The sequence below is a fragment of the Balaenoptera acutorostrata genome, chromosome 2 (genome assembly GCF_949987535.1).
Source record: "Balaenoptera acutorostrata chromosome 2, mBalAcu1.1, whole genome shotgun sequence".
Taxonomy (NCBI): domain Eukaryota; kingdom Metazoa; phylum Chordata; class Mammalia; order Artiodactyla; family Balaenopteridae; genus Balaenoptera; species Balaenoptera acutorostrata.
The window spans coordinates 58,719,631-58,747,040 of record NC_080065.1 but is presented as its reverse complement, the minus strand read 5'-3'; the positions used below and the strand labels follow the sequence as shown (position 1 = coordinate 58,747,040).

The window sequence follows — 27,410 nt, the reverse complement described above, 5'->3', positions numbered from 1 at the left end:
AACCAAATAAGTAATGTAAATTCTTGAGTCTTCCTAAAATGAACAATCTTGTTAAAGTTTAGGAGTAAGAAGCAAGCTCAGAAAGAGTGGTCAGTTCCGGGTCCATACAAGGCCACCTAATACTCCGTTGCTTTTTTTTTTTTTTTTTTATTGAAGTGTTGTTGTTTTACAATGTTGTATTAATTCCCGTTGCTTATTAACATTTCTCGATTTGGTATTCTGATTCCTTTCTCTACCATTAGTCCTGATATTAAACTGCTGCCTACTTCGAGTTTGAGAAAACTCAGAAGTTCAAGTTTTTCTTTTTGAAACATGAGCCATCCATATAATTCCCCCACGTTACATTAAATTCTATGGTAAATATTAATGTTTACAATGTTAAAAAATTTTAATACACAATATGTTGCAGCCATTTAACTTTGTAGGTAATGTAGCCTTACACTATTGTAAATATTTAGAGTGACAAATTTGTTTTGATGATCTAGGTCAATGGTTTCTAAATCTAGGAGGGTTATTGAGCCTAAATATGGGCCCTTCTGATTCAGTATGTGTGTGGAGGACACCAGGAATCTTTTTTTTTTTTAAAGCTTTCAAAGCTTGTTTTAGCAGCACATATTCTAAAATCAGATTGATAAAGTGGTTAAATGGGCAAAGCACATGAACGGGTAAATTACAGAAAAGAAACACAAATTGCCCTTAAAAACGTTAAAAGACATTCAACCTCCCTTATTCTAAGAAAAATTTAAACTACACTGAAACGCTATTTTCAATCCATCGAATTGGCCAACAGATAGAATTTGGACAATATGATCTGGGGAGGCTGTAGGGAAAGAGGCACTAATGTATATCGTTTGTGGTGATGAAATGAAACTTGTATTTTAAGAGAGGACAAGAAAAATTAAACATAAAATTCTGTGTGTCCCTTTGGGCCTCCTCCCTCCCTAATGTGCGCTGTGCATCTGCATTACACATTAACCAGAGCTCATCAAACATGGGAGCACTTGCTCAACTGCAAAGTTCTGATGCTAGCAATGTAACTTCTTAAAACAATAGCCTTCTTTCCCAGCTCTGTAGGGAGTCACGGTGACTTGCTGCTCACCTGGTTTATGTATGCTTGGTGAACTTTATGTAAAATATCAGTTTGTCATTTTGATGTACAATCCTTTGTCTCAAAAATGTACGACTGTGCCTTAGACTTCTAACAGGCGGAAAAGTTCTCAGAGCTTTCTGAGAATCTGCTACCTGGATTATAATCCTCAGTTTGGCTTGAATAAAATTCCTTTTTTCCCCCCCTCTTATCTTGATAGTTAATTGAATATCAACTAACTGAATAGTTAATTGAATTTTCATCGACAGTGGGAGTAAAAGATGGTACTCGAAAAAACTACATACTGAATGACTCCAACTATATGACACTCTGGAAAAGGCAAAACTATGGAGACACTTAAAATATCAGTGGTTGCCAGGGGTTGGGGAGAGGGAGGGACAAATAGGCAGAACACAGGGGATTTTTAGGACAGTGAAACTATTCTGTACGATACTATAATGGTGGGTACATGTCATTATACATTTGTCAAAACTCATAGAATATACAACCCTTGGGTGATAATGACATGTTAATGTTAGGGTTCAGTTGTAACAAATGTACCGCTCTAGTGGGGGATGGTGACAGTGGGGGAAAGTTGTGCCTGTGTGCGGGAAATAGGTATACGGGAACTCTCTGGATTTTCTGCACCATTTTGCTGTGAACCTAAAACTGCTTTAAAAAATAAAGTGTATTAAAAAAATTTATTTTTTAAAGTCACCATTGCCGAAACCAGATAAACTAATGTGTTTTTAAAGTTCAAAAATGGTGACTATACTTGATGACACTGTATTGTACAACTGAAATTTACTAAGAGAGTAGAACTTAAATGTTCTCATCAAAAAAAAGAAAAGAAAAAAAGGTAAATATGTGAGGTGATGGATGTGTTAACTGGATTGTGGGAATCCTTTCACAATGTATACATATATCAAATCATCACATTGAAAACTTTAAATATTTTACAATTTTATTTGTCAATGACCTCAATAAAGCTGGAGGGGGGGAAGCTCAAAAGCAACAGCAGCTTAGATTCCTAGTACACAGACTTTTCATTTACATTCAGAGAAACAGCAAGTTTCTATGTGAAAATCTACAATATTAGATTCTCATTCTGGTCATTTAAGAGATAATTTATTGGCTACTTTTCTAAATAAAATAAATATTTGTCATTTTCCTTTATGATTATACTTAAGAAAGAGATGAAGAAAATGGGCAAATAATTCCCATGATTTCGAGATTTTTTTAAAAAATTATATTATTTTTTATTCATTTATTTTTGGCTGCGTTGGGTCTTCGTTGCTGCGCACCTGCATTCTCTAGTTGCGGCAAGCGGGAGCTACTCTTCACTGCGGTGCATGGGCTTCTCACTGCGGTGGCTTCTCTTTTTGCGGAGCATGGGCTCTAGGTGTGCGGGCTTCAGTAGTTGTGGCACGCGGGCTCAATAGTTGTGGCTTGCGGGCTCTAGAGCACAGGCTCAGTAGTTGTGGCACATGGGCCTAGTTGCTCTGTGGCATGGGGGATCTTCCCGGACCAGGGCTTGAACCCGTGTCCCCTTCATTGGCAGGTGGATTCTTAACCACTGCGCCACCAGGGAAGCCTGAGATTTTTTTTTTTTTGAAGTTTATTTTATATTTTTATACAGCAGGTTCTTATTAGTTATCTATGTTATACATATTAGTGTATATATGTCTAGAGATTTTACTAAAAGGTAAACTTTCCAAGTCCTGTAATACCAAGAAGTTTCCTGGGAATACCTGATGATAAATTCAGAAAATGTCAAATGCAGTACAAATTACTGGTCATATTGGTATGAATTTTGTTTGGGAAGACTGCCAGGAAAATGCTCTGACTTTTCTCTACTTGTGGATTTATTTGTAAGTGTTGGCATTCATACTCCACAGAATTCTCATCCAGGCCCCTTCTTGATTAGTTCTTTCTAGGATGAAGATGATAAAAGTAGCTGAAGCTGAGGCAGCAAACCAAATCCTATCTTATCTTCCTGCTGCTCAGTTTCAATCACCCTCCTGTCGTCACATCATTTGATTACTCATCCCATGCAAGTCTCATGATTGTTGTCTTGTAAAACAATATTGCCCACCCTCCAGTTCTACAAGGATCAAGTCATTAGCAACTACAATAGCTGACCTACAGTACACCCTGAAAGGAATTCAGAACAAAGAACAGGAGGAGGCACTCTGTGCTTTAGGAGAACAGGCAAAACAGGCCCTTAGTTAGATATATTTTAGGAAATTTTTTTTGTGATTCTGGATTCTTGCATCCTCCCATACTTAGAAAAGCACTAAAATCCTTAACTGGCGTATCTCTTCCTCTTGACTAGCAGTAACCTTCTACTGAGATGTATACTGGATTGCACATACTTTTTAGCCAAAGTCACATATATAATTGGCCTGTCCCCCTACCTCTTCGGAGCAGTTCCTCAGAGCTATCTGAGAGGCTGTCTCCTAGTCCTCAGTAGGACACTGAATAAAACTCAACTCACAGCTCTTACATTGTGCATTTTTCTTTCAGTCAACAGTCTATATCCTGAATGCTATTATTTGACTATTTTCATGGACCTGTGGAGCACACCATCTGATTCTACCTTATATTGTGTCTTCTTAACGTCCCTATCTTATCTGGCCTTTGACTCCTTTCTTGTTCCATGTACCTTGTTCCTGACATTTGCTGTACATCTGTTAGGTAGAACTCATTGTGCGTGACAGCTTCCTGATATGATGCAATACAAAGTACCCAGAACAACTTGTGAATTTTCTTGATAAAAAAAATTTGAAACTACTTTAATAAAGCACTTAGGGGGCTTCCCTGGTGGCGCAGTGGTTGAGAATCTGCCTGCTAATGCAGGGGACACGGGTTTGAGCCCTGGTCTGGGAAGATCCCACATGCTGCGGAGCATCTAGGCCCATGAGCCACAACTACTGAGCTTGCGCATCTGGAGCCTGTGCTCCGCAACAAGAGGCCACGACAGTGAAAGGCCCGCGCACTGCAATGAAGAGTGGCCCCCACTTGCCACAACTGGAGAAAGCCCTCGCACAGAAATGAAGATCCGACACAGCCATAAATAAATAAATTAAAAAAAAAAAAAAAAGCACTTAGATCTGACTTCTGATTTACAGGAATACAGAGGTGAAACAAGCTACCTAAACTACTAGGAAGCAATCAGACTAATCAGAATAGAGAACTTTCTACAGGGTAACTGGTTCCTTCAAGTCAATGACTGTTAAGAAGAGGTTAGGGGTGCATATAATCTGTTGCAGCTACTCAATTCAGTTCAACTAGGGATCTTCCTTATGATGGGGTTACGTCCCAATAAACTATCCTAAGTTGAAAAGATCCTAAGTCAAAATGAATTTAATACACCTAACCCTTTTATTTAATGTATTTTTTTAAGTCTTTATTGAATTTGTTACAATATTGCTTCTGTTTTATGTTTTGGCTTTTTGGCTGCGAGGTACGTGGGATCTTAGTTCCCTGACCAGGGATTGAACCAGCACTCCCTGCATTGGAAGGTGAAGCCTTAACCACTGGACCGCCAGGTAAGTCCCAATACACCTAACCTTCAATGTGCTCAGAACACTTACATTAACCTACAGTTGGGCAAAATCATCTAACACAGCCTATTTTATAATAAAGTGTTGAAAATGTCATGTAACTTATTGACTACTGTACTGAAAGTGAAAAACAAAATGATTGGGCTTCCCTGGTGGCGCAGTGGTTGAGAATCTGCCTGCCAATGCAGGGGACACGGGTTCGAGCCCTGGTCTGGTCTGGGAAGATCCCACATGCCGCAGAGCGGCTGGGCCCGTGAGCCGCAACTACTGAGCCTGCGCCTCTGGAGCCTGTGCTCCGCAACGGGAGAGGCCACGACAGTGAGAGGCCCGCACACCGCGATGAAGAGTGGCCCCTGCTCGCCGCAACTGGAGAAAGCCCTCGCACAGAAACGAAGACCCAACACAGACAAAAATAAATAAATAAATTTATTAAAAAAAAAAAAGATTCTAAGTATATTGGTTGTTTGCCTCTGTGACTGTGTGGCTGACAGATGTGGCTCGCTGCTGTGGCCCAGCATCATGAGAGTATTGTTAGCCCAGGTAAAGATCAAAATTCAAAATTCAAAGTATGGTTTCTACTAAATGCATATAGCTTTTGCACCATCACAGACCTGAAAAATCCTAAGCTGAACCATCATAAGCAGGGGACCAGCGTATGCTATTGTAGAGGGAAAGCAGCCATAGATAATATGTATACCTATGGGTGTGGTTTTGTTCCAATAAAACTTTATTTATAAAACCAGTCAGCTGGTAAATCATAGTTTGATATGACGAAACAACCAACCAAAACAACCATCACCACCACCACCATTTTAAAGAAAAATGTATTCGCAAAAGCACCACTAGCCTGGATTTTAAGACTGTGACTGTTTGAGATGTAAAAAGATATTTGGGTCCCCAACTAAGAAAGCTGTTCAGATAGGCATAATCTCTAATGCCCTCTTCAGATATGGCCAAAGTTAGTAATGGATAGGGAGAACCTCCCAAAGGGCAGAATGAAGAACCACAGATAAAGAACTGCTTCCAGAGAGCCAAATCCAACGGTGTTCCCTGTCCCCTAGGAAAGGGTACCTCCTATTACTGGCCAAGCAATATTTCAGAATTGCTACGGTCCTTCTCCACTATTGTTTGCTGGCTGTGTGAAGCAGTATAGCTTGTCTTTTCAGTTCATAGGTCTCCAGATCAGGAAGAGCTACATCTGAAATAATGTGAAGACTCTTTGAAACTGGTATGACTAGATGACATTGTTAGCTTACTTTCTTTGGGGAGAGGTGCATCTTTTACATGCAGAAGGGAAGTTAATATTTAAGACCAAGGTAGCAGGCTGTGGTAGACTATATTCTTTTCAGCAAATATCCATTTGCTTTCCCCAGCACTTCCCTGCTGTGGGAGTATACTTTCCTGCCCCAGTGATGTTGAGCTTGAGTGGAACCTGGGTGGAAATAATGTATACCTCTTCCAAGTAGAAACGAAATGTGCTTGTGTAATTTGACTTGGCCTCATAAGCCATGAGCATGTGTTTCAGATAGTGGCTGCTCCCTCAGCCTGGGTCCTAGAATGATCAGCCAAACCATGGATCCAACAGAGAATATGTTTGTTATAAGCCACTGAGATTTGAGGTTGTTTTTTAGCATGATTTCCAAGAAAGCTAACTAATACAATTTCTCCCTCAGAGCTGGGCTTTAAGAGGGAGCACACAACAGGACAATAAAATCTTAGGAAAATGCAGAAAGTTTTTCTGAGGATGGTGGTAACCCTTTGAGTTGGGATTCACTAATAAAGCGTGCATCTTTGATTTATTTAATGTTGTATCTTTGGATCAGGAAGGTATTTTCCAGGATGTTTTTCTATGAGAAAAATATAACTTGTTTTATAATTCATGTGGACCATTTCCAAGAATACACTGTGGCAAAAAGAGTAACTACACATAAAATTAAAAAACTACACATAAATTATGATTTGTCAAAACAAATGAAGCAAAACTATAAATATTCCAAAGAAAAGTTTTTAGAATTCAAGTCTCTTTTTTTGTTATTGATCTAAAGAACAGATTTCAAATGCTATTATCCACTGCAGTGCATCTTTTCCAGTTTAAAGTCCTCCTTTTTTTTTTAACGTCATTATGTCTTTTTCAACTAGAGCAATTTTTTAAAAATATTTATTTATTTATTTATTTGGTTGTGCCAGGTCTTAGTTGAGGCAGGCGGGCTCCTTAGTTGCAGCTCACCGGCTCCTTAGTTGTGGCATGCAAATTCTTAGTTGCGGCATGCAAACTGTTAGTTGCGGCATGCATGTGGGATCTAGTTTCCTAAGCAGGGATCCCTTAAAGTCCATCTTAAAAGAATGTTGAAAACACTACATTGTCTATAAAAATTATCAACAGCTCCAAATTAATAAAGAGCTCAAATTAGTTTTCCAAAAATGGAATTGGATTCTATAAAAGGTGGCAAGTTCTATTTTTTAATAAGATAGAATAATATTTATTCTTTTTATTTTTTAACTTATAAAAGTAATGCACGATAAACATAAAAATACAAAAGAAAAAAGTCACAATTTTTCTATAATAACCACAACTGTTAACATTTTGAATATGTTTTTCTTTTTCTTTCTTTTTCATGATTGAGGTGCTTTATTTGGGTGTCTGTCTAAAAATGCAGATGGGGGAGTGAGAGAACTGGGGAAATGGTGGTCAAAGGGTACAAACTTGCAGTTAGAAGATGAATAAATTTTGGAGATATAATGTACAGCACTGTGATTCTAGTTAAAAATACTATATTACAAAAAAAAAAAAAAAAAAAAAAAAAAAAAAAAAATACTATATTACATACTTCAAAGTTACTAAGAGGGTAATCTTAAATATTCTCACCATGATAAAGAAATGATAATTATGTAACATGATGGAGGTGTTAGCTAATGCCATAGTGGTCAAATCAACATGTTGTACATCTTAAACTTACACAATGTTATATATCAATTATATTGCAAATTTTTTTTAAAAAGGCAAAAGAAAATCTCTAGTGAGATAGAACTAAAATGAGATTTATTTGAATAAAATACAATTGACAGTTGAAAAAAATAAAGATGTGGATATGCTTTTCTAACTTTCCAATATTTTGGTTGACAAACAAATACAGAGAAGTATTCCAAATGAGAGTTGGGACTTCCAGGAATGTTGTAAAAAAAAAAAAGTCCACATTCAGTGGAAAGCTGGACTAGATATCTTTTGGGACCCTTCCAAGGCTAAGATTTTCAGATTCTTTTAGATTATGCCAGTCACTTTATCATATTTAAAGCATTAAATTCCATGTAACACTGTTAAGCTAAAAAAAAATTGCAGTATTAGAACAGTTCCAAAAACACTGAAAAGCATTTCACTTGAAATTTGCAATTTAAATGACATTAAAGACAGAAACAAAAAAAATGTCAAAATAGAATTCTTATTGGATCGTGGTGAGATTCTTCTCAAGCTGCAGAACAGTTTCCTTAAGGGCAGGATCCTCTGCCCAGTTGGTTTTACTCCCCAGAATGAGGTTCTGTAATTAAGAAAAAAATTTTTTTAATTAAAGTTCTAAGTACTCTTAAAAATTTAACAAGATTTAAAAAAAATCCTCGGGACTTCCCGAGGCGCAGTGGTTAAGAATCAATGCAGGGGACATGGGTTCGAGCCCTGGTCCGGTAAGATCCCACATGCCACGGAGCGGCTAAGCCCGTGCACCTTAACTACTGAGCCTGTGCTCTAGAACCCGCGAGCCACAACTACTGAGCCCATGTGCCACAACTACTGAAGCCCGCGCACCTAGAACCGGTGCTCTGCAACGAGAAGCCTCCGCAATGAGAAGCCTGCGCACCTCAATGAAGAGTAGGCCCTGCTTGGTCTTCCCTGGTGGCGCAGTGGTTGGGAGTCCGCCTGCCAATGCAGGGGACGCGGGTTCGTGCCCCAGTCCGGGAGGATCCCGCATGCCGCGGGGCGGCTGGGCCCGTGAGCCACGGCTGCTGGGCCTGCGCGTCTGGAGCCTGTGCTCCGCAGCGGGAGGGGCCGCGGCGGTGAGAGGCCCGCGCGCCGCGGCGGGGAGTGGCCCCCGCTTGCCGCAATTGGAGAGGGCCCTCGCACAGAAACGAGGACCCAACGCAGCCAAAAAATAAATAAATTTATAAAAAAAAGAGTAGGCCCTGCTTGCCGCAACTAGAGAAAGCCTGCACACAGCAATGAAGACCCAACACAACCAAAAGATAAATAATAAAACAAATAAATAAAATTTTTAAAAAAGAAGGTAGCTTTAAAATAAATAAATAAATAAATAAAATAAAATAAATCCTTTCACTGATCTTATCAAATATTTACAGAACTAGGTGTGAACATTTACTCTGTGATGATGAGAAAAAATAGTAATGCATTCTTGTATCCCCATTTCTACTTTCAGTAAGACTTCAACCTTGATCTCCATAATGCTAGGGAATATTCACAATGTTTACAACAATTTTTATGCTTTGCCAGTTTTTGTGGATAGTTTTTACCTATTAAGAATACTGGCAGTGTGTCCTAAAGGAAAAAGATTGCAGCTGTGGTTCAGAGTTCATTTTGCACTTCTATGATGAAAAACAATTGAATTGTAAGTAACACGCATTATTTTCACAAGAGGTAAAAGAAGAGCTTAGTTTTTAGCCCTTGTAAAGCTTTAAGACCCTGACAAAGGTGAAGAATATTTTTGCAGTAGACAATGGAGTAATGATTAGAGTTATAATTAATGAAAACTCTGGTCATTATTCTTTTAAAAACTGCAGCTCAATGATACTGAATTACTAAATTACTAATTGAAATACTGTTAAAAGAGATTTTAGAAAATAAGTGTTAAATTGTTATATATAAAAATATGAAAAACCTTGGCCTATATAAGGCACATTTTTGCTATAAGTGAATGAAAGGGATAGTGTATATAAATCCAGTCAAATTTACAAAGGCAGGTGGAGGTAAGCATTCAAACATGACTGAACCACTAAGGGCTCTTTTTCTTTTAGGAACAAAGAGAGCTCCTAAGATTGGGCAAAGCTATATACCGTTCAACACAGCAATAGGTTCATTAAATCAAAATTAACACTAATTTAGAGGATATGAATAAAAACTAAGAAACACAGAATAACAGAAATTTCAAAGCAGTAGTAAGGAACATGTGCCAAAGAAAATTAAAATGATTCTGTACTTATTATGCAATCTTCCACTTGACGTTAGCCTAGGGGATCTGGTTATTCCTAATCAAATCACCCGTTGCTACTAAAAAATAGGAGTAAGACCTGGGAAAGAATTTCTTATGGTGAGATACAAGACCTCATGTTCTATAAGGATATGCTTTACATATGATTGGCAGTTTTAACTGGGTATCTTCATAATTGAAAACTGGTAGTTTTAAGTATTTCATCTCAACAGTTCCAGAGACATTTTATAATTCAAAAAGTAAAGAAAAAAAAAAAAGTAAAGAGGGGGCTTCCCTGGTGGCGCAGTGGTTAGGAATCCGCCTGCCAGTGCATGGGACACAGGTTCGAGCCCTGGTCCGGGAAGATCCCACATGCCGCGGAGCAACTAAGCCCGTGAGCCACAACTACTGTGCCTGTGCTCTACAGCCCGTGAGCCACAACTACTGAGCCTGCAAGCCACAACTACTGAGCCTGTGTGCTGCAACTACGGAGCCCGCAGGCCTAGAGCCCGTGCTCCGCAACAAGAGAAACCCCTGCAATGAGAAGCCTGCGCACCACAACGAAGAGTAGCCCCCATGCACCCCAACTAGAGAAAGGCCCGCGCACAGCAATGAAGACCCAATGTAGCCAAAAATAATAAATAAATAAAATATATAAATTTATTAAAAAAAAAAAAAAGTAAAGAGGGGCTTCCCTGGTGGTCCAGTGGCTAAGACTCCGCGCTCCCAATACAGGGGGCCCGGGATTGATCCCTGGTCAGGGAACTAGATCCCACATGCCACAACTGAGAGTTCGCAGGCCACAACTAAAGATCCCACACGCAGCAATGAAGATCCCAGCACAGCCAAATAAATAAATAAATATATATAAAAAAAAAAAGTAAAGAAAAACCTCCAGGCTAAATGAACACATAAAATTTAAAAACTGACATGATGGGGACTTCCCTGGTGGCGCAGTGGTTAAGAATCCGTCTGCCAATGCACAGGACAAAGGTTCGATCCCTGGTCCGGTAAGATCCCACATGCTGTGGAGGAACTAAGCCTGTGCACCACAACTACTGAGCCTGCACTCTAGAGCTTGCGAGCCACAACTACTGAGCCTGCGTGCCACAACTACTGAAGCTCCTGCGCCTAGAGCCCGTGCTCTGCAACAAGAGAAGACATCGCAATGAGAAGCCCGAGCACCACAACAAAGAGTAGCCTCTGCTCGCCAGAACTAGAGAAAGCCCATGTGCACCAAAGAAGACCCAACACAGCCAAAAAATAAATAAATAAATTTAAAAAATAAAAATAAAAAAAACCCGTGACATGACAATAACTACCAACATTCATTGAGAATTTGCTTCGACCAGACACTATGCTAAACAGATTAACATAAATTATCACCTTTAGTTCTAATAACCACTCTTTCTACACAAGGAAACTAATGCTTAGAAAAGTTAAATAATTTCCTCAAGGTCAGCAACTTTTTTTAAAAAATTAATTTATTTTATTTATTTGTGCGTGGGCTTTTTCTAGTTGCAGCGAGCGGGGGCCACTCTTTGTAGCGGTGCGTGGGCTTCTCATTGTGGTGGCTTCTCTTGTTGCAGAGCATGGGCTCTAGGCGCGTGGGCTTCAGTAGTTGTGGCATGCAGGCTCAGTAGTTGTAGTGCACAGGCTTATTTGCTCCGTGGCATGTGGGATCTTCCCAGACCAGGGATCGAACCGTGTCCCCTGCATTGGCAGGCGGATTCTTAACCACTGTGCCACCAGGGAAGTCCCTCAGCAACTATTAAGTAGCTGGCAGGATCTTAACTCTAGATTCCCATCACCTGCATCCATGTTTTCCCCATTTCCCAACTTGGAGTCTAATGTTCTCCACCGTTATACCATTCTCCCTCCACAGAGCTGCTGAAATCATTTCCATTTATAAATGCCTAAGGTCTAACTATAACAAAAAACCAAAGCCTTAAATGCTAAATAGACATAAATTCAAGATATATGTAAACAGATCGATATTCAGTACTGAATTATTTAGTAAGATCAAAAACTAAATGAAAATAAGCCTGAAAGTAATAGAACCAATCATTTTTTAAAAGTTCTTTACCCCCTTCCTATTTTATAAAAATATTACCTGGAACACATGTTGAATAACTGTAGTAATCTGTATCTCCATCTCCAGGTTTTGTTGTATGGTCTTTATCTTGCCCGAATTTTCCATACTAGCCAAATCATCTTTCTGTTTGTTCTTTTCAGACTGTATTTCTAAAAGCTTCCTTTCTGAAGCTTGTTTTAACTCTATTGGGTTAAAAATAAAACGATATATATGATAACTCCTATAAACAAGAATCTTGAAAACTTATGAAGCAGAACAGTTACTGATTATTTCAGTCAAGAGAAAATTTTTAATAAGCAGCATTTTAGGCTGCAGTTCCATTTTGATCTGAAAATGATTTATCTGGTGCAAAACACCAATATTTTAATTTCATACTTAGTAATGTCCTCTGTGAGATGTTCAAGGTATGTATGTATGACAAAGATACTGTCTACAAATGTTTGCTGTGGCATCATGTCAAAGAGGACTTACTCTGGGTTGCCAAAAAAATAGCAGGAGATATATGTAAGGAAATACTTTCCCCCTCTTTATTTACAAAAATTACAATATCAACAAGATGAATTTTCAAGGAAAGGTAAGATTCCCTTCTCCAGGGATAAATACCATCAACCATTTTTTTTGTTGTTCCCGAAATGCTCTGAGAACTAAACTAGAGATCTTCCTGATAAACCCATCTTAAGTTGAAAATATCCTAAGTCAAAAACGCATTTAGTACACCTAATCTATCAAACATCACAGCTTAGCCTAGCCTACCTTAAACATGCTCAGAACACTTACATTAGCCTGCAAATGGGCAAAATCATCTAACACAAAGCCTGTTTTATAACAATGTGTTAAATATCTCATGTAATTTACTGAATATGGTACTGAAGGTGAAAAACATAATAGTTGTAAGTGTATTGGTTGTTTACCCTTGTGATCACGTGGCTGATAGGAGCTGGGGCTCGATGTTGCTGCCCAGCATCACATGGGAGTATGTTACTAGCCCAGGAAAAGAGCAAAATTCAAAATCTGAATTCAGTTTCTACTAAATGCATATCATCATAAAGTCAAAAAATCATTAAGTCGAAACACCATAAGTTGGGGACAGATAGTATTTGAAAACATAAATGGGTGTATCTCAGGAGCTTGATTCCTTGACAGGAATGCAATGGAGAAAAAGCCAAAGGGTGATTAGATCAGATGACCAGGACTACTTCTAACCCTGAGATTACTTACAAAAAGGCAAATCTACATAATATTTTAAAATAATAAATCATGCCTATACTGTTAAATGAAAAAAGCAGTTTACAACACAGAATAAAATTATACCAATTTTATTTTATAAATAAGAAGCATTGAAGATCGATTATCTCTTGATAAAATTAAAAATTTAACTTTTCCTATGTACGTTTTTCTGTTTCTAAATTCTTTATAGAGAATATGTGTTACTTCTGAAATACATTTCAATAAAACATTTCAATGCAAAAAGCCATCTCATGTTCATTAAGTTAAAAAGCTGTAGAACCATATGTATCAAGTGATCATTTAAAAATTATGTTTAGGGGGTTTCCCTGGTGGCACAGTGGTTAAGAATCCGCCTGCCAATGCAGGGGACACGGGTTCGAGCCCTGTTCTGGGAAGATTCCACATGCCACGGAGCAGCTAAGCCCATGTGCCACAACTACTGAGCCTGCGCTCTAGAACCCGTGAGCCACAACTACTGAGCCCACATGCTGCAACCACTGAAGCCCGCGCGCCTAGAGCCCATGCTTCGCAACAAGAGAAGCCACCGCAATGAGAAGCCGGTGCCCCGCAACTAGAGAAAGCCCGCGCACAGCAACGAAGACCCAACGCAGCCAAAAATAAAATAAAAGAAATAAATTTTAAAAAAAATTATGTTTATATAAATACATTCATATGGGTGTGGAAAAAGGCCTGGAATGATGTACTTCTAACTGCGGTCACATAGGATGGAGGTATGGCTTTCGCATTATACTTTTTTGTATTATTTGATATTCTTTCCCCCACTGAGAATGTCTTAATTTTTGTGATTTAAAGTTCTAAAACAACAAATCAAGCAAAATCCATTTTATATACTACTTTTTAAATTGCTATGTCCAAAGTTTTAAGAAAATTAAAATATTTTTCAGTGATTGAGAGATCTGGCCTTATCAATCTTCATATTAAGTGAAAATGTGTTCTCCAAAAAAAAAAAAAAAGTGTTCTACATACGTAATCTCTTCTTTCTAACATCAAGCAATTTTTCTTCCACGTCCCGAGTTTCCTGTTAATAGAAATAAAAAGATTAAGGCACATAACCTAAGAACACATCGATAATATTTAAATCACTGAATTTTATCTATTCATATTTTCTAGAGCTCCAGTTTTCAATTCCTCTGTTTCCACACAACAAAAGGGAAAGGAAAAGTAGCTTAAATGATAAGTAGATAATTAGTCAGAAATAATGGAATTATGGAAAAGAGAGAAAACTTAAGAACAGTGAATTCCAACCATATCAGTCTCTTTGGGCAATCCTATTTAGTCACATACAGTTACCAGCAAGAATGTTACTGAAATCATGAGAATGCATAAGCAGCTTTATATTCAAAGTTACCTGCTGTGATTTCATTACTAATTTATTTAGACTTAGTATTTGTTTCATGTTATCCATGAGCACACTGAAAAGGAATAAAAAATATGATTTATTAACAGTTAAAAAAACTCAATTAAGAAATCAGTTAACATGTATTTACTTTCATTGTATTCACTGTACACTTCAATAGAAAGTCATTGTTTAACAAAATAAGTCTGGAAAAGTTTGATGTAAACTAAATTTCTGTTTAGAATTAGAGATGCATTTCCCTAGAAAAATTTTTGCTCACAGACAACAAAGAATATCAAATAACATTTCTTTTGTTTTTTTTCTTGGCCGCACTGCATGGCATGTGGGATCTTAGTTCCCCGACCAGGGATCAAACCGGTGCCCCCTGCAGTGGAAGGTCGGAGTCTTAACCACTGGACCGCCAGGGAATTCCCCAGGAACATTTCTAAAAATCTCATATTTAGGGAGAAAAAACCCTAACAGCTTGCTAATGCATAGCTTTTTTTTTGGAAATAGACTTTAGTTTTTAGACAAGTTTTAGTTTTGCAGCAGAACCAAGTGGAAGGGGAGCCCGTGTACACGCTGCCCCCACGCTTGCACAGCCTCCCCCAGCAGAGCGGTCCATTTGTTACAAATGATGAACCTACACTGACGCATCATTATCACCCAGAGGCCATGGTTTACATTAGGGTTAGGGTTCACTCTTGGTTTTGTACATCCTATGAGTTGACAAATGTATAATGACATGTATCTACCATTATCATATCATACAGAATAGTTTCACTGAATAAACTGCTTTTATCCTAATTTCTCCAACAAGTACTTTTTTTTCTTTTTAAATTAGTTAATTTATTTATTTTTGGCTGCATTGGGTCTTTGTTGCTGCGCACGGGCTTTCTCTCTAGTTGCGGTGAGCGGGGGCTTCTCTTGTTGCGGAGCGCGGGCTCCAGGCGTGCGGGCTCAGTAGTTGTGGCTCGCGGGCTCTAGAGTGCAGGCTCAGTAGTTGTGGTGCATGGGCTTAGTTGCTCTGCAGCATGTGGCATCTTCCTGGACCAGGGCTCGAACCCGTGTCCCCTGCATTGGCAGGCGGATTCTCAACCACTGCACCATCAGGTAAGCCCCTCCAACAAGCATTTCTGACTGACTATTACATGGCAAGACTGTGCCAGGCACCAGGAATATAAAATAGAATAAAACATAGTACGTGTTTTCAAAGAGGAAAGAATCTTATGGGGGAAAAAATAAATCCACAACCATCATATGGTTTCATTACAACCAGTAATGGATATGAACCCTTGTAAGAGTTGTGCAAAGGGTGGAACAAGGGAAATCCTTGAGTCTTAAAGGATGTAAAGTACAGTTGAACCTTGAACAATGCGGGTGGGGTGAGTGGTTAGGGACACCAACCATCCCACACAGTCAAGAGCACTGCTATCTCTGCCTCAAAAACAAAGGAATTAAATGACTCACCCAAGGGCAGAAAGCTGAAACAGTTTGGATCAAACCCTAGTTCTTCTGATTCCACATATTGTGACCTCTAACTAAACACAATCTTCCCCCATATTTAGTTAATTTAAAGATCTGTAAAATGAAAATACAGGTACCATATTTATTGAAAAAAAACCCAAACAACCTGCATATAAGTGGACTTGGGCAGTTGAAACCCAGGTTGTTCAAGGGTCAAGTGTAATTATGAAGATTACCTAGATCAAGCAGTTTAGTACGGCTGGAGTAAAAGGGTGGAAAAAAGACTGGACGAGAATAGTGGTTCTCATATTACAGAGTGCCACAATCTCTTGGGAGGCTTGTTAAATGTGGATTGCCAGCTCCCCATCTTCAGAGATTCTGAGTCAGCAGGTTTGGGATGGGACCAGCAATGTGACCATTGTGAAAATACTAATTATCCTGATAATCAGCCAGGCGTGAGAAACACTGTAGAAGGAGTTTACCTGGGAGGCTGAAAAAGGGGACTATTTGCACAGACCTGTGAGAGCTTAACTCATTTTCTGCTAGTTACAGCTATACGTGGTTGTAAACTTTAAGACAGGCTAAAGGCGCTGCCTTAGCCTACCTGGCTTTGTGCTGTCTTTGGTGTCAATGCGATGAATCTATCCTGCACTCCTTTAACTCAAGAATGTTTTAAGCTCTCCTTTCATGGGGGAGCAATATTTAGAGAGCTCAAATTCAGATTTTAGGATTTATGTAATCCTGGAGTTAAATGGAATATGGGAGGAATGGGTATCAGTCTGGGCTAAGACGTCCAGATAGAAAAAGTGCCAGATCCATCTTGGTACTTTTCCGGTGCCAACAGTGGGGGGGTGGTGGTGGTGGTATTTTATCACAAGATTAGAGCTTTGGGAGATAAAATCACAGGTAAGGCCCCGGTGGCCAGGCACTTAGGATCAGATTAGAGATGACCTTGATTGCCAGGCAAATTACTGAACCTATGCAAGCTCATTTCTGCCAATAAAAAAATGAGGAGTATATTTCCTATCTCACTGACTTGTTGTTGGCTTAAATGAGATAGCATTGCTCCTGTTTTACAGTAAATTCCAAATGAAAGTTAACTTTCAAAACCTTCCTTCAGGGGTTTCCCTGGTGGCACAGTGGTTGAGAATCTGCCTGCCAATGCAGGGGACATGGGTTCGAGCCCTGGTCCGGGAGGATCCCACATGCCGCGGAGCAACTAAGCCCGTGTGCCACAACTACTGAGCCTGCGCTCTAGAGCCTGCGAGCCACAACTACTGAGCCCGCGTGTCACAACTACTGAAGCCCATGCGCCTAGAGCATGTGCTCCGCAACAAGAGAAGCCACTGCAATGAGAAGCCCGCATACCGCAACGAAGAGCAGCCCCCTCTCACTGCAACTAGAGAAAGCCCGCGCACAGCAACAAAGACCCAATGCAGACAAAAATAAATAAATAAAACAAATAAATTTATTAAAAACAAAAACAAAAACAACCTTCCTTCAAAATTCTCAGATTGGGGACTTCGCTGGTGGTCCAGTGGTTAAGACTCCACGTTCCCAATGCAGGGGGCCCGGGTTTGATCCCTGGTCAGGGAACTAGATCCCACATGCTGCAACTAAGACCTGGTGCAGCCAAATAAATAAATAAATATTAAAAAAAAAAATCCCAGATTGTATAGGTAAAACCTCCATTGCTTCTTAGGGTCCCGATCTATATGAAACAAGATGTCAACAGGACTATAAAAGTTGTAATGATGAGAAGGGCCCACAGAAATTCTGTCATGTTTCTTATTCCCCAGATAAAGGTGGTCGGCAGTGACAGGTAATTAAAAAAAAAAAAATTCATAGAACTAGTCATTATGCAGATCTCCCTTATTCCCATCCTTACCAAATCCAGAAAAAATAAAATAAAACAAACAAAAAAACATACCTAGTCTTGGTGTTAATTTTCTCCAGGTGTTTTTTAAGTGCACTTGAAAGCTGCATCCTATAGAGGAAAAAAGCTTCCATTATAAAACATGGATAACATTTAGGGTACACTGAAAAAGAAAATTTAAAAATACGACAAGGTAAAGATTGATTTCTCTTTAAATATAACATAAAACAAAAGTAGGTTTTTAAACAGTATCATATGGGAAATACTTTGATAAGTAAGTTACAGAAATATGAAGGAACACCAATATGGATGGGGCTGTTGCATGCGGTTGTGCATATGGCCAGAGAGGGGGGCTGAGCAGACCTGACACCCAGCCTGAACTTGCTCTCCAAGCCGTCCACCTTGGTGCGGGGCTGCGAGGAAGCATTAAGGCACTACAAAATATGATGTACAACACGAGAAACATGTTTAACACTGCTGTAAGTTATATATGCAAGTTGTAAGAGAATAAATCCTAAGAGTTCTCATCACAAGAAAAATTTTTTTTTTGCTATTTCTTTAATTTTGTATCTATATGAGATGATGGATGTTCATTAAACCTACTGTGATAATCATTTCAGGATGCATGTAAGTCAAAACATTATGCTGCACACCTTAAACTTATACAGTGCTGTATGTCAATTATATCTCAATAAAACTGGAAGAAAAAAAAAGGTACTACAGAGATCAACACGGGCCCAAAATGCATAGAGTTAGGGAATACAAAACCATACTTGATGGTGAACTTTAAAATGTGTCTATGTACAAGCAAGCACTGTAATTTATTTTTAAATTCAAATAGTTAATAAATAATAATAAAAAGGCAATCAGTGGCTTCCCTGGTGACGCAGTGGTTAAGAATCCACCTGCCAATGCAGGGGACACAGGTTCGAGCCCTGGTCCGGGAAGATCCCACATGCCACGGAGCAACTAAGCCTGCACGCCACAACTACTGACCCTGCGCTCTAGAGCCCGAGAGCCACAACCACTGAGCCTGCGAGCCACAACTACTGAAGCCCACACACCTAGAGCCTGTGCTCCGCAACAAGAGAAGCCACGGCAATGAGAAACCCATGCACTGCAAAGAAGAGTAGCCCCTGCTCACCACAGCTAGAGAAAGCCTGTGCATGGCAATGAAGACCCAAAGCAGCCAAAAATAAATTTTAAAAAAAAAAAAAAAAAAGGCAATCAGCTCAGCAATATTAGTCATTTCATTAAAGGGGGATATCTTAATAGCTCTGAAGTCACCTTAGTTAAACAATATGATCTATATAATGAGCCAGCATATGAAATGAGGGAAAAAAGTTCACTGCTAGAAGCAATTAAAAGGGCTTTAACTACTTTTCAATTAAATGTAAATAAATTCATCTGGGACGGCCAGAAATACAAGGAAAAAACTGTTAGAGTCATTCACTTAATTGAGATTATTAATTCAGATCGTAAGTCTAGAATAGAGACCACCGTTTGTCTTATTAACAACTGTATGCCAGCTCCAGCACAAAGCTTACAACACAGTAAACACTCAAATATTTGTTGAATGAATTTTAAAATATATATGCAAAGCCTAAAATTAAAAATATATTTAAACTCAATGACAATTCTTTCACTCCATTAAGAGTTACTGGAATAGGGGACTTCCCTGGTGGTCCAGTGGTTAAGAATCCACCTTCCAATGCAGGGGACACGGGTTCGATCCCTGGTCGGGGAACTAAGATCCCATATGCCACGGGACAACTAAGCCCTTGAGCCACAACTACTGAGCACACAAGCCACAACTAGAGAGCCTGCATGCCGCAACTGTTGAGCTCGAGAGCCAAAACTAGAGAAGCCCACGCACCGCAACAAAGATCCCGCGTGCCCCAACTAAGACCCGATGCAGCCGAAAAATAAAATAAAATAAATAAATATATTTTTTAAAAAGTTATTGGAGTAAATGAATCCATATAATCCTTTCAAACACAGAATGAGATTTAACCTCACACTTTTATTGTCTCGATTGACATTTCCTTATTAACGCTATCTTCTGTAACTTCTTCAAATGAAGACATTAACAAATGATGTAACTTTTCTCTCAGGGTTCAAAATTTGTGGGACCGTTATCTAAACATCATTTTGATTGATTACTTCAGACTAGTCAAAATATCCCCTCCACCTTCAGCCATACCCATTTTGCATACTTAAAAGGTAATAATTACCTGTCTAACGCAAGCTTTTTCATTTCAAAAGCAATTTTTGCCTCTTCAATTTCCTTTTCCAGTTCTTCAATTTTACTGCCAAAGAAGCATGAACAAAAGAATCTCAGCAATATCAGAAAAAGTAACTACTGGAATAAAGGTATAAAGTAAATCTTTGAAGAAAGTAAAATTCCTGTTCTCTAAATAAAAGTATTCTACGAGCTCCCCACACCTATGCATTTATAGATTTGGTAAACTGATTCCTGCTATGATACTTTGCTAAGTATCTTGTTAAGGTGTGGAGGATGCCAAAAGTGCTAATACGATCCCTCATGTGCATGTAAGTCTACAGCCCACATCAACAACTTCTCAATACGTGCATGACAAATTACTTGGGAAAAAAAAGGAAAGGAAAAAGAAAGACAATATTGTAAGATGGATAATATTAAATCTGTAAAAACCACAACTAAAATTTTAAAATATGACCTACGCTTCAATTTGCTTTTCCTGCATGATTTGTTCTGGAGTTTTTTCTTCATCTACAAATAAATAAATTTTTGACGTTAGTAGTATTTTATAAGAGCATTCTCCAACAGAAATATAATGTAAGGCACAATTGCAAACCAAATATGCAATTTTTAATGTCATTTCCACACTACAAAAGAAACAAGTAAAATTTATTTTAATATAGCTTATTAAACCCAGTAGATCCAAAATATTATCATTTCAACATGTAATCAATTTCTAATTACTAGTGAAATATTTCACAATCTTTTCTTCTGTGCATATTTTACATTTACAGTCCTTCTCAATGAGGACTAACCACATTTCAAGTGTTCAACAGTCACATGGAGCTAATGGCTAACACGTCGGACAGCACAGTTTTAGAATGATAGAAAAAGAGTAAAAAATGAACAAGATCAATGTAAAAAAAAAAACCCTGTATGTCTATATATTAGCAACAAACAATAGGAAATTAAAATTTTAAAATACAGGGGCTTCCCTGGTGGCGCAATGGTTGAGAATCTGCCTGCCAATGCAGGGGACACGGGTTCGAGCCCTGGTCTGGGAAGATCCCACATGCCGCGGAGCAACTAGGCCCCTGAGCCACAACTACTGAGCCTGCGCGTCTGGAGCCTGTGCTCCACAACAAGAGAGGCCGCCATAGTGAGAGGCCTGCGCACCGCGATGAAGAATGGCCCCCCACTTGCCACAACTAGAGAAAGCCCTCGCACAGAAACGAAGACCCAATACAGCCATAAATAAATAAATAAATAAAATTTAAAAAAAAATACCACATGAGATACCACTATATACTTACTAGAATGGCTAAAATTTAAAAAGACTGACAGGGGACTTCCCTGGTGGTGCAGTGGTTAAGAATCCACCTGCCAATGCAGGGGACACGGGTTTGATCCCTGGTCTGGGAAGATCCCACATGCCACGGAGCAACTAAGCCCGTGAGCCACAACTACTGAGCCCACGTGCCACATCTACTGAAGCCTGCACACCCTAGAGCCTGTGCACTGCAACTACTGAGCCCACACGCTGCAACTACTGAGCCTGTGCTCCACAGTAAGAGAAGCCACTGCAGTGAGAAGCCCACACAGTGCAGTGAAGAGTAGCCCCCGCTCGCTGCAACTAGAGAAACCCACGCACAGCAACGAAGACCCAACACAGCCAAAAAATAAATAAACTAAAAAAAAATGGTGAATTTTGTTACACGAATTAAGTCACAAAAGGAAGATGTCAGAAACAAAAAAAATACATACCATATAAATCCATTTACATCAAATTCTAGAACAGTGCTGTCCAAAGCACTGTTCTCTTCTGTGATAAATGAAATGCTTAATATCTGCACTGTCCAATATGGTAGCCACCAGTCACATTGTGGCTTAAGCATTTGATATGTGATTAATGCAACAAAGAATTTTAAATTTTATTTGATTTTAATTAACTTAACTTTAAAAGGCCACCTGTAGCTAGTGGCGACTGTATTGGACAGCACAACTCTAGAAGACAAATCTATAGCAACAGAAATCAAATTGATGGTTGCTGGGGTCAGGGTGGGGACTGAGTGTCAAGTGGCACGGGGAGGTGTGACAGAAATGTTCTACGTCTTGATTGTGGTGGTAGTTACAGAGATATATACATTTGTCAGAACTCAACAAATTGTACCCTTAAAATAGATGCACTTATTGTAAAAAAAATTTCTTCACGCAATAAAGTCTCAGTAATATATTTTTTAATGGTAAAACACTAATCAATTTTAGACAAATATCTCCTCTCAAAGACTACAACCTAACTACTTATGGTCTGCTTCAAATCTGTCCTCTCCTTTAGTTGTAGAAATTCTAGAGTGTGGACTATTAAATCTACTCAAGTTTTCAGATGTCACAACCCTTTAAAAATATAATTATCTATACAGGGAAAACAAGAACTGCATGAGGAGGCAGGCTCTTTTATCGCTTGGATTTTAGCTCTAAGGTCATCTTCTCGAAGAAGCCATCTCTGATTCCTCTATCTAAAGTAGACACTCCCTCTTATCACACCATTATTTCCTTCATCACATTTACTTCACCTCATGATTATCTCGCATGTTTCTTTGCTTACCTGTTTTGCTACATAGAATTTAAGCTCCATGAGGGTAAAGTCTGCCTTGTTCAACACCATATCTCCATCCCTAGCATCAATTCATTCAACTATGAGTGCAGGAATACTCATAGAGATAATTCTTCAATGGTCCAAATTTTGAATAGCTTTTCCCCTATACCTCATCGTCTAAGATCAAATATACTTTTTTATTATGTGGGCTCTCATGCCAGAAAAAGCATTAGGCATGTCCTACTTCTCATCTCTAAGGTAAACATAATTGGTTTAATACAAGGAACATGGGCTTTGGAAACAAGAACACCATTAATTCCTCCAGGGGAAGGGCAGTGACCTACTAACCATCTTTGAGGTAAGCATTTTTTAAATTGAAGTATAGTTGATTTACAGTGTTGTATCAGTTTCAGGTATACAGCAAAGTGATTCATTATATAAATATATATATATATATATTTTAATATGTAATAGATATTCTTTTTCAGGAGGTAAGCATTATTGACGTAACAAAAGGGACATGGCTTTGGAGGCAAGAAGGCCTGGTTCATATCCTAGTTCCTATAGTTACTAGCTACAGTAAGCAGAAAAGAGGCTGGGGGGCCCATTTTTTTAGGGTTGGGTTTGGTTTGGTTTTTTGCATAATATGACTTTAGAAACCCTGGAATGGAGATGGAAAACACACCAGAAATGCCTTCAGATCTATGGCCTTAAAGATAGCTTGAGCAGAGCTCAAAAATTACCTAAGTTCAAACACGGATTCAGGGAAGTGATTAAGACATCTATGAGGTGCCTTGGCTTTTCCACAATTTTTTTTTAAAAAAAGATTGATTGATTTATTTATTTTGGATGCGCCAGGGCTTAGTTGCGGCACACGGGATCTTTGTTGTGGCACGTGGGTTCTTTCAGTTGTGGCATGCAGGCTTCTTAGTTGCGGCATGCATGTGGGATCTAGTTCCCTGACCAGGGATTGAACCTGGGCCCCCTGCGCTGGGAGCGCAGAGTCTCATCCACTGGACCACCAGGGAAGTCCCTCCACAATTCTTGACTCCACCTAGTGTACTATTTGATTTTACTCTTTAAGCTTATTTCATAGAGAAAGAAAGAGTAGCCAAAATCTATCTTTGTGACCCAAGGGCTTACAATAAATCAGGTGGCTATTAGGTGGTTATTACTTCAGGATGACTAAACCATCATTTTACTACTCTCTTGGTCCCTGAGATTTCTGGATTAATAATTTTAAAAGATAAATTTATAATTTTTCTGTGTTTAGAATTGAAAATTTTCACTTACGTCTTTATGCCTCTTCTGCTTTCATGCCAATAATCCAGTGTTTCTCAAAGTATAGGTGTCAGATCACTTGCTTAACAATCATCTAATCTGCTAATTTAATGTTCAGGTTGTTGATGGTGGTAGCAAGTTGTGTGATTCCCTAAGCCCACAGGGATTTCCCAATTCTCTGATCAACAGAACTTAATTGTCTTGTATTCTTATTTACTTGTTTTATATATATTTCTTGAATTCCTAACTAGTTCCTTAGGGCCAGGGCAAGCCTGCTTTTGCCTTCTTAAAGGGTATAGTACTGCATTATGCTGGCCCTCCCATTCCCTAAATAAATAAATTTTTGTAAAATTGGTGTTTGCCCTGGAGTACTGTTCATCAACAAACTCACAAAACCTTATTTGAAAATGAAAATACTTACTTGCATCAACCATTGATTTATATTCCAAGAGTTGTTGTTTGGTCTGTGCTCTTAGCCTGAAAACAGATAAAGAGAAGAAAGTTATATATTTATTGAGGTTTTACTCATTACTATATGATAAATCAACTCATCTTTTTTGCAAGCTGATGCAACAAAATGAGTATAAATAAATAGCATTAAGGTCTTCCAGTTTGGCCTATTTTATTTAAAAAGGGCATAAAGAATTTAAGGCCTCAGAAAAATACTCAAAATGAAATACAGCAGGAAAACAGCATCTGTGAGGAAAAGTTTAAAATTTGATTTTTAAATTTATTCTTAATGGGTCACACTGAAATGAGGCTTAAAGAAAAGGGCTACACAAAGAAATAGGTCAAAATGAGTCAGGTGGACCTTTGTGAGAGAATAGTGTTTGGTAGCCAGGACCTCTTTTGGGCATTTCTTCCTAAGTGGAATACACAACAGATAAGGGAATAGGGGAAGGTAATACAGGGAAGCTATTCTTTCCAGGAGTTGACGAAGCCCATATATGCATTCAAGAAAGCCATGGGATACTCTAGCTGTGGACAGTGGCTAATATGGCTGTCCAGAATTGACACTGGACTGCAGCAGCATTTTCCTGTATGGCTCCAAGAACTCTGGACAGGGACTGACCAGATCCAATGGCTCATAGATAAAACGAATGGGAATAGTTAAAGGCAAGAGCTCCCACCCGGTGTCTTCTAAACTTCTTCCTCTGATGGATAGATATATTATAAAAGACTGTCGATAACTAAGTTCCCATCACTGTTGCCTATCCCTGTCTACAGGTCCCACAACTCACTCTCAGAGGGTCGGGTACATGGCCCAAAGACTGGGGTGAGACCTTAAGAGAATACAAAGAAGTTCATCAATCACGTGAGGATGGGTGAAAGCATGCTTCCATCTTTGAGAAACCTTTGAAGGAGAGGATGGTGAGTCTTGGGAAATACAACTTTGTTTGACAGAGACTCTTTATAGTAAGCCGACCAGATCAAATCTGCTTGAACCTACAGAGCAGCTCCTGGGCAACGACATCTACAAAATCATGAGACAAAACGTTGATCGTGAGGTTCTGGAGCCCCAGATGCTGCCAAAGTGCCTCCATTAGGCTGGCCTGCTTAAATATGGAATAGTGTGATCTCAGGTTGTCACTGACACCAACGCCAAAGAAATCAAGGGCGATCACTGAATGAAACTGGACGGTCTGACCTTCTTGTACCAATCATAACTGGATGTTGGAAAGCCACAGAGAAACATGACTATCTCGACTTCCAACCATACCCACAGAATCCTAGTAGAAGACGTGCAGTTCCTTGTAGGTGAAAAATTTCCCTGACAATTTCCATGAGTGAAGAGCAGGAGAAAGTGGGGGTGGGAGGGGAGGCAGAATGTGCAGATAAGCCACAAGCAGAGGCATGGCCAATAGCCCCACCTGGACCCACAATTCCCTCATCCTGATTCAGGTAAGACCTGGGCTACAAGATTCCATGTTTGGGGGAAGCTGTTGTGCATTGGTAGGAGGGAATTTTTAAAGTGAGGCTGTGAGGTTTATTATTAGGCAAGGCCTTTCAAAGCAGTGGTAAAGCCGAAATACTTTTACAAAGTTTTTTTTTTTTTTTAAATCACCTAGTTTTGGTTTAGAACAGAAATCTGCAAATTTTTTTCTGTAAAGGATCAGATAGTAAATATTTTAAGCTTTGTGAGTCATATAGTATCTGCTGTAACTACTCAACTCAGCCCCTGAAGCAGGAAAGTTGTGTTCCAATAAAACTTTACTTAAGGGGACTGAAATTTAATTTCATATAATTTTCATCTGTTATTAAATATTCTTGTGATCCCCCCCCCCCCCGCACCAAGCATTTAAACACATGAAAACTATTCTTAGCTTGAGGGGGGCGGGTCACACAAAAACAGAGTAGGATGGATAAGGCCAGGGCCACAGTTGCCCACTGGTGTAAAGACTGATGTCCTTTCTCATCAAATCTTGCCCTAGTAACGTAGAGACGTTGCTTCCTGGTAGAAAATATAACAAATGAAGCTTCTGGATTGAAAAGGGCCATAGCTGTAACAGAAAAGGGCGGAGTCACCTCCCTCCAGTGTATCAGGGCTTCGATGCAACCCACAAAAGGGCTTGAAAATCGGGGCCCCAGGGCATGAGTGGGTAAGAATGGAGGCGTTAATTACAGCTCTGCAGGCTCTAAGGGCCCTCTGCTAAACGCTGACTCCAGAGTATCTCGTTTAATGCCCACAGCAACTCTGCTAGGAAGCTGTCATTTTTCTCTCCTTTGCCAAGATGAAGAAAGGGGCTTAAAGAGCTTAAGTGAATGATGCAGTCACGCAGCCATTAAGCGACCGACGCTGAATTCGAACCCTGGACATTCTAAGCAAAGCGGAGAGCTCTTGGCCACGACGCCCACTTGGTTCCCGCCCAGCCGGCCAGAGGGAACAACCTGAGCAGCAGGGTCATGCGGTCCTCGGGACGCGCCGCCTGGGCGCCGGCGACCTGCGGCGGCTCGCCTTCCCCTCTGGAGTCCGCGGTCTCGGCAGCGGCCTGCTCCTCGGACTGCGTCTCCATCCGCGGCGCGAAGAGCTACCACTTAGGACTGGCACACTCTGCCCTAGAAGGGGCCGCTTTTCCCGCCACTAAATTGACACCGGAAGGGGCCGCAGGGTCATCGCGCGCCGCCCCGCCCCTTCCGGCGCAGGGCCCCTGCCCTTTCCGCCCCGGTCTCTGGTGGCTGCTCTCCCGGCTGCCCTCCCCAGCTCCTGGCACCGCGGCCTAGAGGGGAGAACCCCGACATCACAGGTCTTTCAGCCTTGGAGCTGGGATAGCCGTTTTTGACCCATCTTAGCACTCCCCTTCCATCCGCGGCCTTGGAAGATGGGTGTGCCGGGCAGGCGGGCAGAGATAAACATTGGAGGGTTAGGTAGACTTTTGCTCTGAGCTCATTAGGTCCACGCCCCTCATTTGGCGGAGAAGAGAGTGGCCCAAGTTCAGAGATACCCACT

At 39.8% G+C, this 27,410-nt stretch overlaps 1 protein-coding gene and 1 pseudogene across 1 annotated transcript; both read right to left on the bottom strand.

The window, feature by feature from the left end:
* Positions 1-7,671: 7,671 nt before the first annotated feature.
* CENPH (centromere protein H) lies at positions 7,672-27,071 on the bottom strand. Its single transcript, XM_007175987.2, has 9 exons — positions 26,852-27,071; positions 24,384-24,439; positions 20,568-20,616; positions 20,099-20,173; positions 17,919-17,975; positions 14,534-14,597; positions 14,152-14,203; positions 11,956-12,119; positions 7,672-8,186 (listed from the first exon to the last, which is right to left on the bottom strand). The coding sequence occupies exons 1-9, from the start codon at positions 26,974-26,976 to the stop codon at positions 8,091-8,093; spliced, it is 738 nt and encodes a 245-aa protein (XP_007176049.1). The 5' UTR covers positions 26,977-27,071; the 3' UTR covers positions 7,672-8,090.
* Positions 24,878-25,854, bottom strand: LOC103011719 (mesoderm-specific transcript homolog protein-like; annotated as a pseudogene).
* Positions 27,072-27,410: the final 339 nt, after the last annotated feature.